Below are 13390 nucleotides of genomic sequence, written 5' to 3'. Positions count from 1 at the left end.
AAACGGAAAGGCCCAGGTTGGGTGGTGGGCTGGATGTTCTAATGTTCTCTCATCCTTGTCTCTGTTTTGATTTTTTATCTGTTTTGATTTTTTAAAATACTGTTACTGTATAAAAAGTTATTAGGTTGGGAGGCCGAGGCAGGTGGATCACGAGGTTGAGAGATCGAGACCATCCTGGTCAACATGGTGAAACCCCGTCTCTACTAAAAATACAAAAAATTAGCTGGGCATGGTGGCGCGTGCCTGTAATCCCAGCTACTCAGGAGGCTGAGGCAGGAGAATTGCTTGAACTTGGGAGGTGGAGGTTGCAGTGAGCTGAGATTGTGCCACTGCACTTCAGCCTGGGTGAGAGTGAGACTCCGTCTCAAAAAAAAAAAAAAAAAAAAAAAAGGAAGCTGTTCAAAGCATAATTATGCTCCCACCTTTCTGTGTCTTGACAGGTCATCAGCCCCTTTACATGCATGACATTCAATCCTTACAACATGCTCACATAGTGATCGGAGGATTATTTCCATTTTACAGATGAGGAAACAGGGGTTCAAAGTAAACTGACCAAGGTCACTTCACTAGTAAGGGAGGAGCTGGGATTCAAAACTCAGGTGTGGCTGACCCCACAGCCTGCACAACAAGCAGCTGTCACCAGTAACCCTTTCTGGAAAGAGGTTTGGTTAAATAGGTGGATGGATGGATAGAAGAATGTGAAGAAAGAAGGAGGGAGCTCAAAAACTAGCCCCATAAGAGAACCTAAGAGACCCTCCCCACTAAGAGGCTCAGAAGCTGGCTGGCCACCAGCTGGAGAACCGGCTATGCACACCTTCTTCCCTCACCCAAGGATCATCCTTGCCGCACTCACCTTCTTCAGAGAGGTTGTTCTCTTTGGTCTCCTTGTCCATCTGGCAGCACCAGCCTTCCAGCCGCTCTGTTTCTGCCTGCAGTAGCTTTAGGAACCAGTAGCCATCTCGGCGGCAGGCCCCTGGCTGTGCTGGCTCTGCTGGGGAGCTGGAGGAGGTCTCGAGCCAGGGGTCAGGTGGGGGCAGCGATGACGCCTCTAGGGCAGGGTCGCTGTTGTCTCCATAGGAGAGGTTGCGCTTGATCTGGGCAATCTTGGGGGCCTGCCGTGGGCCAGCATCGATGCTGATGGAGTTGGGGTGAGGGGTACAGTCCGGGAGGCTCCTCTCAGATGACTTACAGCTTGAGTCATTGGCATCCTGGGTATCCGAGTCCGTGTCCCGTCGGGAGGACATACTGTGAGAGGGAATGCTGCTTCTGTGGGTAGGGGGTGGATGGGGTGGGGACAGGAAGGAGTGAGTCACCAAAAGGGCCAGAGACCAGAGGCCGCCCTGACCCAGACACACGGGAGACAGAGAAACGGATGCATCATCTGCTCACCATGCGCCTGAAGCGGGTCCCATAGCCCCCATCTCATTCTCGGCTCAGCCCTTGCCCCATCCTGCCCAAGCCCACACGCACACACACACGAGGACAAGGTCATAAGGTTGCCTGTTTACTGCAGTGGGGCCAGGAAGACCACCACCATCAGGGCAGCTGAGGCCATGTCCCGGCCCAGCCGTGGCCCCGGGGGTGACTGGTCTCACAGAGCAAGTGCTCATCTGTCCCCCCGCCCGCCCCCACCCAGCCTCCCACGCCTGGGCCACCGCCCGCACCCCAAACCCAGCTTGGTTATTAGAAATCCAGCAAGGAGAAGTGGGTTAGGGAGAGCAGGAGAGGTGAGAGCGAAGGGAGGGAGAGGAGAGGGGAGAAGCAGCGGCCACCTCTGTCCAACTTACCGCCAGTCGTCCTCTACCTGAACCCCGATGGACTGGAATTTGGTAGCGGGACTGGGCTCCTCTTTTGGCACTGGCTGAATGCAGTCAACCTTATTGAAGGACAACGACAGCAACGGCACGGAGACAAAGACAAAAATAAAAAACAAACACCACACTTGCTGCTGAAATTCACATTAGTGGGACGACGCAAATAGACGTGTGGACAGACAGACACGAGGCATGCGGACACTGCACATGGGCCCGAGGCCGGACCAGGTTAAGCCGGGCACTGCTCATTCGCGCGGAGGCGGGCGGGCAGGTGGGCGGGAGGTGGGATGGGATGGAGATGACTGGCTTTCCCTACTCTGAGGAGGGTGCCATCACATCGATCGCTTTGGGTCCGTTGTCCTCCGAGAGGTGGGAACCGTTCCTTCTAGTCCTCTCCTTCACACGCATCAGAGAGAAGAAAAAAAAGGACAACGAAAGAGAAAGAAAACACACACACACACACACAAAGCCACAGCCGTTATCTGGTGTAGTTGAAGCTGGCGGCTGTCTTGAGGCAAAGATCATTCCCCGAACCCTGTGGCGGAAGCCCAGAGGGGCAGGCCAGAGGCACGTGCACTAAGGGCAAACCCTGGACAGCAGTTAGATTCAGAAACTGCCACCCAGACAGGAGCCACCGAAGTCCCTGGGCATTGTTCACACTTGGCTGAGGTTACCTTTAGCACTGGGTGGCCCTGGGGAGCAGCAGGAAGGTCTGGGGTCAGGGCCAAGTGGGAAGCTGTCACTCCCTCCACTCCTGTGGAGTGGAAGGAACATGGCAACAGTGATGCCCTGTGGCTGCCTTTCTTTTCTGGGTTGAAGGTGCCTGGTGACGGGGCAGCCAGGCCAGCTTTTCTATCATCGCCCAAGAATGAGGGAGAACCCACACTCAACCTAGGGCATGAGGCACCAAGGGTTCAGGGCATCTTCAGAAACTGGGGACTTTTCAGTCTCTTGGCCTTGTGGAGAGAAGTAGGGCCAGGGAAGCTTTCTGGGATAGGGATACAGCCACATTTCCCCTCGGCAAAAGCTGGCTCAAAAATGCAGTATCACTGGATCTCCAAGGAGTGGCAGTGAGAGCATGGAATGGGGCTGGGGAAAAGACACCCAGGAAAGGCCTAAGAGAGTCCTTATCCCAGTGTCATTTTCTGGGTGAAAGGAATCAAGGGTGGTCCTTATTCTTGGGCTTTCCAGGAAGATAAGAGAATCTGGATTGGCCAAGAAGAGGGTGGGGCTGCCCAAAGGTCAGGGTCAAAGATCAGGCTACTCTGTTTCTGAGAATCCCACCTGTGCAGGGCAGGGGCTGGACACTTAATAAGCCCAGAAAACAGACAGCAGAGTTTCCTGGCCAACTCTCTCCCTGTTTATATGTGGGGAAGCGGAAACCTAGAGCTGCCTCTTGGGGGGAAATAAATCCAGGCAACTGCAAGAAATTGCTCAGTGATCCTTGTCTGTTCCATTCAAGCTCCACTTTGTGTCCCATGCTCCTGCATTCCAGTGCTGTGTCATCAGCTGGGCCACAGCCAATTGCACAGGGGTGGCTGGAGGAGACCCCTGCAGCCTAAGCCACAATGCACAACACCTCGTCCTCCTTGACTCTCCCCACTGGGCTTGGGAGGGCCCTGTCCCGTTGCCCTCACCCACTGTAGCTGCCCCTCCCTCACGGCTCTGAATGTGCCCTAGTTTGGTCTGCAGCTCCAGCCTGGACAAGGAGAGTTCACTCAATTTGGATTTAGAGAAACTCTTAAAAACCACAAGGCAGGGCCCAAGTTTTCCCAGCTCAGCAAACAAGACAGATTATTGGTATCGGGTACATGCAGGAGGTGCAATGAAGCAGTGGAGGGGAAGCTGGCACACCTGCCCTGCCGTGTGCCATGACTATGGAGGGCCTGCTGGCTTTGGCCACCTGGCCCTGGGGAACCATTGTCCGGACCCTATCCCATGGAGGGAGGCACTGAGACTGGCATCGCCCTTCTCAATGACATGGGCCTGGTACTTCAAGCCACCTACCTGTCCCCAAGGCCCGAGAGGGCTCTGGGCAAAGTTCCCCTTGAGCAACCCCCATGGCTCAAGGGCCCTGGGTCCTGGGCTCCTGGCCCATCGGCGTCTATGCTTCATGCTGCTCCTGCCGCCAGGCGGGGCTATGGCCTCGCACCCGAGCTGACCTTGGATTAGAGAACTGTTAGGCCAGTCCCGTCTCCCATGGGTTGGCTGGCAGGGCAAAGGGTGGAGTGGACAGACAGACAGTGGACAGGCAAACAGTGGACAGGAGATGGCTGGCTGGGTGTAACTACATTCATGGGGACAACCCACTGGGGGAGCAGAAACACATGCCTCAGGCTGCAGAGCAGCAGCACGTGTGGGCAGATACCAGTGAGACGTGGCTATGGTGGAATTCAGTTTGGCCATTTGGGGTTGATCCCCCCAAAATAGAGAGGCAAACCACCTTTTCCCAGGAGACCTAATGGGCCTCCACCAGATGTAATTACACACAGGCAGGTGCACGGAGCGGGCTGAGGACACAGAATGCAAAAGGAACCCCTACTTGTATTCCTATTGATGACAGTTTCCTTTTGGGGGCAGCTTCGGGGTGGGACTCAGAGCTGGTCAGCGTCCCTTGTTCACTTTTCAGAGCTGCATGTTTTGGGGGTGGCTCTGGGGCCTCAGGGGCTGGGGCAACTCCGCCCCGTGTCACGCTGGGCGGTCGGGTACTGCTGTCCAGGCTGTCCGATGAGTTGCTGAGGCCCGACTGGCTAGTCACCTCGCTCTTGTGGTCCTGGCTGTCCAGGTAGGTGTCCTGGGCAGATTCAGTACTGCTCTGGACTGTGACTGAGATGAACGGCTTTGAGGTGGTGCGTGGAGGGACCGGTGGCGGGGTCTTCTTATAGGCCACTAGGCATGATGAACCTGCAGATGGATGACAGAAGGGCAGGGGAGAGGGTGAGATGGTGAAACCTCCAACCTTCTCAAGCCCCTTCCAATGTAGAGGCCCTGCCTGACTTGGCCCTAGCTCTCTGGCCTCAGCCATTCCATCAGCAATGAGGGAGAACCCACATTCAACCTAGGGCATGAGGCATCAAGGGTTCAGGACATCCTCAGAAACTGGGGACTCTTCAGTCTCTTGGCCTTGTGGAGAGAAGCAGGAGCCAGGTAAGCTTTCTGGGACAGATAATACAGCCACATTTCCAGGATTTCTGGAGCAGGAGAACAAGAGTCAAGACAGCAACAACCAAGACAAACACACACAGGCCCTACCCACCCTCACTCAAGACAAAGTCTTGAGGGGATGCCGCCACTGGTCAAAGATATCCCCCACCTCACAGTCGCACACAAACCTATTATTCGGCCGGGGCATGAGCTAGCTGAGGTGTGTGGGGCCAAAAGGCTATGACAGACCTCAAGATCACCAAGAGACTCTCTGCTCCCCCTGGCCTTTTCCTTCCACACAACCTTCCCTCTCCCCTATTCCCTCTGCTTGTATGCCCCCTTTCCATCTGGTCAGAAATGAACACATCTTGCCAGGCGCGGTGGCTCATGCTTGTAATCCCAGCACTTTGGGATGCCAAGGTGGGTGGATCACCTGAGGTCAGGTTTGAGATCAGCCTGACAACATGAAGAAACCCCGTCTCTCCAATACAAAAAATACAAAATTAGCCATGTGCAGTGGCTCATGCCTGTAATCCCAGCACTTTGGGAGGCTTAGGCTGGTGGATCACCTGAGGTCGGGAGGTCAAGACCAGCCTGACCAACATGGAGAAACCCCGTCTCTACTTAAAATACAAAATTAGCCAGGCACGGTGGCACATGCCTGTAATATTCAGGAGGCTGAGGCAGAAGAATTGCTTGAACACAGGAAGTGGAGGTTGTGGTGAGCTGAGATTGCATCACTGCATCCCAGCCTGGGCAATAAAAGCAAAACTCTGTATCCAAAAAAAAAAAAAAAAAAAAAAAAGCAATCCCCAAGTTATATATTTTATGACTCTTTTATAACTTTTTTATTTTTGGTAAAGATGAGGTCTCACTATGTTGTCCAGGATGGTCTCAAACTCCTGGACTCAAGGGATCCTCCTGCCTCAGCCTCCCAAAATGCTGGGATTATAGATGTGAGCCACTGTGCCTGGTCTATAACATTCTTGAAATGACCTAATTATAAAGATAGAGAACAGATTAGTTGTTGCCAGGGGCTAGGGCAGAGGAAGTCACTAGAGGGAAGGTGAAGGTTAGGGCAGGAGGGAAGTAGATGTGGCTATAAAAGGGCAACAAGAGGGACCCTTGCATGAGGTTATAGAGTAGTTCTGTGTCTTGATTGTGGGGATAGTTATCTGAATAAAATTGCACAGCACTAACACACAAGTGAGCACAAGTAGACCTGGGGAAATCTGAGTAAGACAGCTGGATTGTATCTGTCAATATTCTGGATGTGACAATGTACTATAGTTTTGCAAGATCTTACTATTGAGGGAAACTGGGTAAGGGGTACAAAGAATCCCTTTGTATTATTTCTTATAGCAGCATGTGAATTTACAATTATCTAAAAATTTAAAAAAATTATTTAAATTAAATTAAATTTAAAATAATCCATCTGTTCATCCAGTAGACATCTATGAAGCTAACGCCTTATACTGAATTCCAGGAAAGCCAGGAGCCCTCATCAGCAGAGAAACAGTTCTGCAGTGAGTTCTTCGAAAGTAACGCATGCCACGATGTGAAGCCCAGGAAGCTGGATGCTATGCCTTGTGCCCAGCCTAGTCCGGAAGTGACAAAGTGGCCCGGAGTTCCAAACCAGGAGCACTCACTTCCTACCATCTGTTCGAAATGTCTCAGTCCTGATCAGGCCTTGAGAAAACTGAGGGATTCCCCCAGACAAACACCTGCAATCTCTGGTTACCAACCTAAGAGCAGTATGCAGGCGGGACAGCCACCTCTCTGGGCCAGAAGAAAGGCAGCAGGGAAGCAGGACGCAGGGCTCAGTTCAAAAGGAGAATGGTGAGAGCAGGGACAGGCCTGATCAGTGAAAAGGAGTGCCTGCGTTCAGCTGGCCACAAGGCAAAGGCTGAGGGCCAAAAGCTGGGTCATTTACTAAGCTGTGCTCAGCAGCTTTTCGGCTTTGTAGTGTAAGCTTCACAGTGCCTGCGAGGTGGGGCTCATGATTATGCCCACTTTGCAGCGGGGCCCATGAAGCTCAGGAAGGTTAGACAACTTGCCCAGAGTTGCAGGAGTAAGCAGCAGCCACATCTGCTCCCCGGCACGGCCATCTCATTCCACTCTCCAGGCCTTGAGCCCCTCCTTACTAGGCTGGGCTGCAAGTGTTTGGGACCTTCACTCATCCCCACACCCCCACAGCATCCTGCTGGGCCCTGGGACCAGTCTTCAGGGGCACACCAACCCAAAATCTGACTGTGGAGAGTAGAAGGGGCCTCGACTGAGGCACAGTCCTGGCTCCTGCTTGCCCTCTGGACTTCTCAATACTCTCATCTGTTCCAGAGGCCAGGGTGGGAGGGGTTCTTACTGGGTCACAGCACACTGTATTCACACAGCCCTTGACAAACTCAAAGCATTGCCTCATTCATCCTCTCCCTCAAGGATGGGTGTGGAGCCTCCCATCACTGTGATTTCAGGAAAGATCCCCTCTGTGAATGCCCTCTCCACTGATGCCCAAAATTCTCTAATTTAAGTCATTTTCGTGGTAAGGGTCCAGAAGCCAGGGGGCAGTGTGGAATCAGACTAGCCTGAGTTCAAATCACAGCTCTGTCACTGACCACTTGTATGGTTCCAGTTTACTCCTTGTAAAAAGGGCGTGATTACGTAGGCTGCATTGCAGAAGCTAAGGCTGGTTCAGGCCTAGGCTTGGCATGACTTCTCATTTCTGGTACAGAGATAACTGGGCCTGTGGGTAGGGTAGGGCAGGCCAAATTTCTACCACTCCCAAGCCACTGGAAGGGAGTCTGGCTGGTTCTCTGACCAGTCCAGGGACAGTTTCCCTCAAGACCTGGACGTTTGTTTAGAGCAGCTCTTGAAATCTATGGCCACTAGTGCCCAGCAGAGACAGGAGTAACTCATTGAGGATTTCAGAAAAGGAATGGATTTGTTTGGCCTAAAAGTCCCAAACAAATGGGGTTTTCTGCCCTAGATCAGAACACTGAAGCCAACCCCATTTCGCTCAAAATGTTGGAGGGGGTATATTTCCTGAGGAGGGAATATAGTTAATATTGGGGAGCAAGAACTGGGCACTAAGCCTAGCTGTGTGACACTAGAGTTCCCGTTCCCATCTGTGGGGCAGGGACAACACTGTCCATGAAGAGTCTGCATGCAGCATTCACCGGGGTCTGGTGAGAAAGAGGCACACCTTCTTCCCAACAGAAGACAACAGGACTGCCCACAGCCAGGGTCTGGACAAAGGACTGACCCTCCAGCCTTTCTCTCTGAACTGCTGGGCCCAGAGTTCTACTAAGCACCTGCAGAGGCGCTGGGCCCTCGCCCAGGCAGTCATCAAAGGGAAAGTGACCCAGCCAGAAAGCAAGTTCAGGCCTGATTCAGTAAGAGGAAAGTGAGCTTATCTTGGATCCTTTGTCTCCCAAGGCACACACGGGCCATAGCCAGATAAGTGGTGTTGACTAGCATACAAGATTTTGGGGCTTCAGGGGCTCCCTGGGGGGCAGGCACCCCTCAGCTCTGAGTATTGCCCCACTAGAGCAGGAAGATGGGACCTAACCTTGTACAGGAGAGCTCTCATTTCAAGTGTATGAATGCAGGAAATACGGTGAGGAAATCCCTCACCCCTACCTTTTCCAATACCTCACCCCAGCCACTTCCTCCTCCCATTGTGGTCTTTACACATATTATTCTTCTGCCTGGAAGGCTTCCCTCAGCTACTTACAAGTTTCGGAATTTCCTCCTCTGAGAGCCTCCCCTGACTGCCCTCTCTTCTTCCACCTGGGAATCTCCGTCAGAGCACCGACCACATTAGTCTGTGGGCTTGGAGGAGTCACCTGACAGCGACGAGCCCAGGGCAATTAGGGGAACTCTGTCCTGACAAATCACGCCACATGCCAGGGCTGGGGTTATGCCTCAAGCATGAAGGCTGTCAATAATTTGTTGAAAGAGAAAATGAACCTCAGTATCACCACAAAAACCCTCAGCTGCCAAAAACCCAGATTATCTGGCCCTATAGCAAAGGCTCTCAACACTTTAGTATTCAAGGTCCTAGGGCTCCTCCCAAACCTGAGCCCTTTCTGCTTGGTCCCTGCCCATCCATCTCGGCAGCTTCATCTCCTGCCCCTCCTGCCCCTCAGCATTCTAGCTTCAAAGAACCAAATGCACAGTGCACCATTCCCAAACACACCAACCTCCATGCATCCAAGCCTTTAACGTGCATGAGTTTCCGCTGGAACCCTCTTCCCCTGTTTTCCAGGCTTCCTGTCATCCTGCCAGCCCCTCCACCTTTAGCTCTGGCCCACGCTGGTTGGACACTCGCCTTTCTCAAGCATCAGTTGGCGCACTTGGGGCTGTGGTCATGTCCCCCAACTGAGTGTGTCCCATGTGTGCTGGCAGCCAGTGCCCAGTCTAGAGGGTGCACAGCCATCATTTGCCGATTAAACTATAGTGCAGGGGTGGGTGTCCAATCTTTTGTCTTCCTGGACCACACTGGAAGAATTGTCTTGGGCTACACATAAAATACACTAACAATAGCTGACGAACTAAGAAAAAAAAAAATGTCATGATGTTTTAAAGAAGTTTATGAATTTGTGTTGGGCTGCATTCAAAGCCATCCTGGGCTGCAAGTGGCCTGTAGGCAGCAGGTTGGACAAGCTTGCTATAGAGGGAGGCAAGTGCCCCAGAGATCCAAGATGTTGGAACCGAGGAGCCTTGCATCCTCCAGGATGTCATCACTGCCCCTCTGCCCTGGGGAGATGCTCTACATGCCACGATTTACAACAGGGCACATGAGTCCAACTCTGCTCATTCAGTCTGGAAAACTGGATTTGCCCGGGAAGCTAGGGAGTGAGCACCCTCCGGTATGACTGTGTCCTCCAGCTGGTACTAAATGCATATTTAAAAAGATCCTGAGTCAATCGCCTGCTAAACCCCGGCATGCAGAACCACCCATCCCCGTGGGCTGCATGCTTGCCTCTCCCAGCCCCCTCAGCCATGCAGGTCCTTCATGCCACAGCCCAGACACAAGCCAGTTGCACGACATATCCTCTTTGCAGCCTGCTCCCAGCCCCAGACATCTAGCCCAGCCTCCCTACCTCTCAGCACCTAACTCTTTGCTCCTTCTAAAGAGAAGCTTCCTTGATCTCATTATTTCTGCCTTCTACCTCAAGATTTTATCCTCCAAACTGTATCAGGTCAGAATGAATTTGTTTCTGCATTTTGTTTTTTAATGTAAAGGCATATAAGATGGTCAACTAGGCCTCATGCCTGCTGGCTCCCAGATGCCTGAGCTTGGCAGGGGGCAAAGGAGAGGAAGTCTAGACTCCTCAAGAGGAACAGATGCCAGGGGGCCACAATGTAGGAGCCATGGCACAGGCTTTACAGCAAAGGCAATGGGGCCCAGCTCTAGGCCCACCATGAATGGATTAAGCTGACCCCAAAGACAGGCAGACTCCCTTAACTCCCTTTGCTGGTACTGCCAAGCTAGGGAAAAGGCTCATTAGTAGAAAGGCTGAGGACTGGTAAGATCCCACTCCCTCTCTCAGCCAGCAAGTAACCTGTCAAACTATGCAGCTACATTGAGCAACTCATCTGTGTGCTATAGTAAAACAGCTCAAAGATTCCCATCTACCCAGCCTCAAATCCCTCCCTCCTTTCCTCTGTTTCTTTCCTCCAAGGCAGAAGGAGCTGAGAAGAGACTTCCAAGCAGCTAGGTCAGGATCAGGAACAAATTGTCCTCTCAAAGCCACTTCTGTTGACAGTCCATATAACCCTCTCCTTTCCCAATGTTTCAGTCTGAGAGCCACCTCCCTCACTGTGGCTTAAGAATTAGCAACATCCAACTTTACTTTCAAACTCCAGCAAGAGGGGCTGTCAGGCACTCTCATGGCAGCATCCTCCCAAGTCCTTCTGGGGATCCTCCTCTGCTTCCTACAACCAGGCCCCTCCCATCCTTACCTTTTCCCACTCATTTGAAGCCAGCCTCCCTGAGACTACCACAGATGCCCCTTGGCCTTCTGACCTCCTGTCCCTCTTCCACCCTAGCGATTTGAGGAATCTAATTATGTCACTGCTTGATTGTAACCATTCAATGGTTTGTAGACATGGAACAAACCCTTTAGTTGGGGTATTCAGGGCCTCCAGAATCTGCATCTACCTCAGACCCCAACATCCACAGAAGCCAACAAGTTATAAAGCTGTCAGACAGGGTTGGCACAGTGGCTCATGTCTGTAATCCCAGCACTTTGGGAGGCTGAAGCGGGTGGATCACTTGAGGTTGGTTGTTCGATCAACATGGAGAAACCCTGTCTCTACTAAAAATACAAAATTAGCAGAGTGTAGTGGTGCATGCCTGTAATCCCAGCTACTCAAGAGGCTGAGGCAGGAGAATTGCTTGAATCTGGGAGGTGGAGGTTACAGTCCCGGTCAGCCGAGAGTATGCCATTGCACTCCAGCCTGGGCAACAAGACTGAAACTCTGTCTCAAAAAAAAAAAAAAAAAAAAAAAAAAAAAAAGTTTAAGAATGGTGAAGGCAAAGCCATAAAGCTCACGGAGGTATCTCTGTCCTTGGAGCCTGTTCCAGAAGCTAGGATGCACTCCTATCGGTAATGATTCTGATGCTAACAGCTGGCCTTATTGAGCGCTGACCATGGCCAGGCCTGAGCAAGTGCTTCATATAGTTGATCCTAGTTACTCACTAATTCTATATGTGCAAAATTACCTGCTCACTTGAATTTACTTGCAAAACTAGCACTTGAGGAGCTTGCAGATATGTGCCCACTGACGCATCCCTAGCTGAGGTGGAACAGGGTGACACTCTACCTTCTCACTGCAGCTCTCATAATGTAAACAAGTATCCTTTCCTCCGATCTATTTACTGCTATACTTTCCCATTTGTGAGCTTTCTGTTGGTGACTTCACTGTTTAAAATGGCCCCACATAGGGCTGAAGCGCTGCCCTGTGTTCTCAGTGCAAGAAGGCTGTGATGTCCCTTATGGAGAAAGTGTTAGGTACACTTCATTCATTCATGAGTCAGTGCTGCTGGCCTTGAGTTCAATGTTAATGAATCGGTAGGATATTAAGTAAAGAATCTTTATGCCAGGCCTGGTGGCTCACGCCTGTAATCCCAGTACTCTGGGAGGCCAAGGTGGGCAGATCACTTGAGGTCAGGAGTTTGAGACCAGCCTGGCCAACATAGCAAAATTCTGTCTCTACTGAAAATACAAAAATTAGCTGGGTGTGGTGCTGGGTGCCTGTAGTTCCAGCTACTTGGGAGGCTGAGGTGGGAGAATCACTTGAACCTGGGAGGTAGAGGGTGCAGTGAGCCGAGATTGCACCACTGCACACTCTAGCCTGGGCAACAAGAGTAAGATCCTGTCTCAAAAGAAAAAAAAAAATCTTTCAACAGAGACACATATAAAACAAGGTTATGGATTGATTAGTTTGTGGAAATGTTATGACCACAGGCTGCTTGCAATGACCTTATATTGCCCAGAAGAGCAATGGTTTAGCGTTCACTATGACTCTGTGAATATAACTACAGTGAATAATGAAAATCTACTTTAGCTATCCTTTAGCTGACTACATGCTCAAAACCAGTATGTATAAGGGAGGTTCCCATTTCTCAAATGTAAATGCCTCATTTTACAGAGAGGTGGAGATTCGCCTGCACTCACATCCCAGCTAGGCAGTAAGAAGCCGCAGCCTGAACCTGGGGTGCCTAAAGGCTGACCATTACCTAATGGACACTTTGCTGCACTAACTGCCCAGAACATGGCGGTTGTTTTATGCATAAAAATAGGATATGATACTCAATGTGCTCTGGGTAGGAGCCAAGACGCTGACAGGCATGAGGTACTTTTTGATCTTGGGGTAGGCCCGTGCCAATCTTGTTACCATGGTTTCCGTATGAAGGAGAAAGTGACTGACTCCTGGGAGAGTCTGGGGGCCTTTCTGAAGACACTAAGGTTGCTTGTGTCTGGATGGGTGGCCAGAGTCACTGAGTGGAAGGAAATGCAGAGCTTTCTGGTGAAGGGATCCTCTGTGAGCAAAGGAGCAGGGCAGGACAGCCCCACGGCATGGGAAGACAGATACTGAGTAGGGCAAGTTTGGCAAAATGTAACTTAGTTACCTTAGTTGGTGGAGGGAGGATAGGGATTGAAGCAAGGAGATCCAAGGAAGGCTGCCTCCTCTCAGCCAGGATCCTCAGCTTCCTGGGGCTGCTCTAAGCAGCAGTGAGAACAGAGGCACCTTCTTCCCGTCTATAGCATCACATTCCTCATGAAGTCCCTCCAGACATAGCAGAAGATTTTACAGTACACAGGCATTGACAGCAGCTAGGAGGGAGTATCACCTACTATCTCGAGTCCCAGTGCACTAGGCAGCTCCGCTGGTGAGTGCCAAGGCCATTCAAGCTGAGTGTGTTC

General features: G+C 51.5%; 1 protein-coding gene across 9 annotated transcripts in view; it reads right to left on the bottom strand.

Moving 5' to 3' along the window:
- The window catches only part of DLGAP4 (DLG associated protein 4), a 224318-nt gene that overhangs the window by 32274 nt on the left and 178654 nt on the right, over window positions 1-13390 (bottom strand). For 6 of the 9 annotated variants that reach the window (XM_074406485.1, XM_039479560.2, XM_039479563.2 and 3 more), the window contains 3 exons: window positions 4357-4718; window positions 1788-1876; window positions 854-1266 (listed from right to left, as the gene is read on the bottom strand). In XM_074406485.1, coding sequence (XP_074262586.1) covers window positions 854-1266; window positions 1788-1876; window positions 4357-4718 — 864 coding nt within the window. Of the gene's footprint in view, window positions 1-853; window positions 1267-1787; window positions 1877-2130; window positions 2211-4356; window positions 4719-13390 lie in introns of all 9 variants that reach the window. The other 3 variants (XM_039479562.2, XM_074406486.1, XM_039479564.2) reach the window with 1 other exon arrangement.

This window comes from Saimiri boliviensis, chromosome 9 (genome assembly GCF_048565385.1).
Source record: "Saimiri boliviensis isolate mSaiBol1 chromosome 9, mSaiBol1.pri, whole genome shotgun sequence".
In the NCBI taxonomy this organism is placed as follows: domain Eukaryota; kingdom Metazoa; phylum Chordata; class Mammalia; order Primates; family Cebidae; genus Saimiri; species Saimiri boliviensis.
The sequence above is the reverse complement of the archived record's forward strand: the minus strand, read 5'-3'. Positions and strand labels throughout refer to the sequence as shown.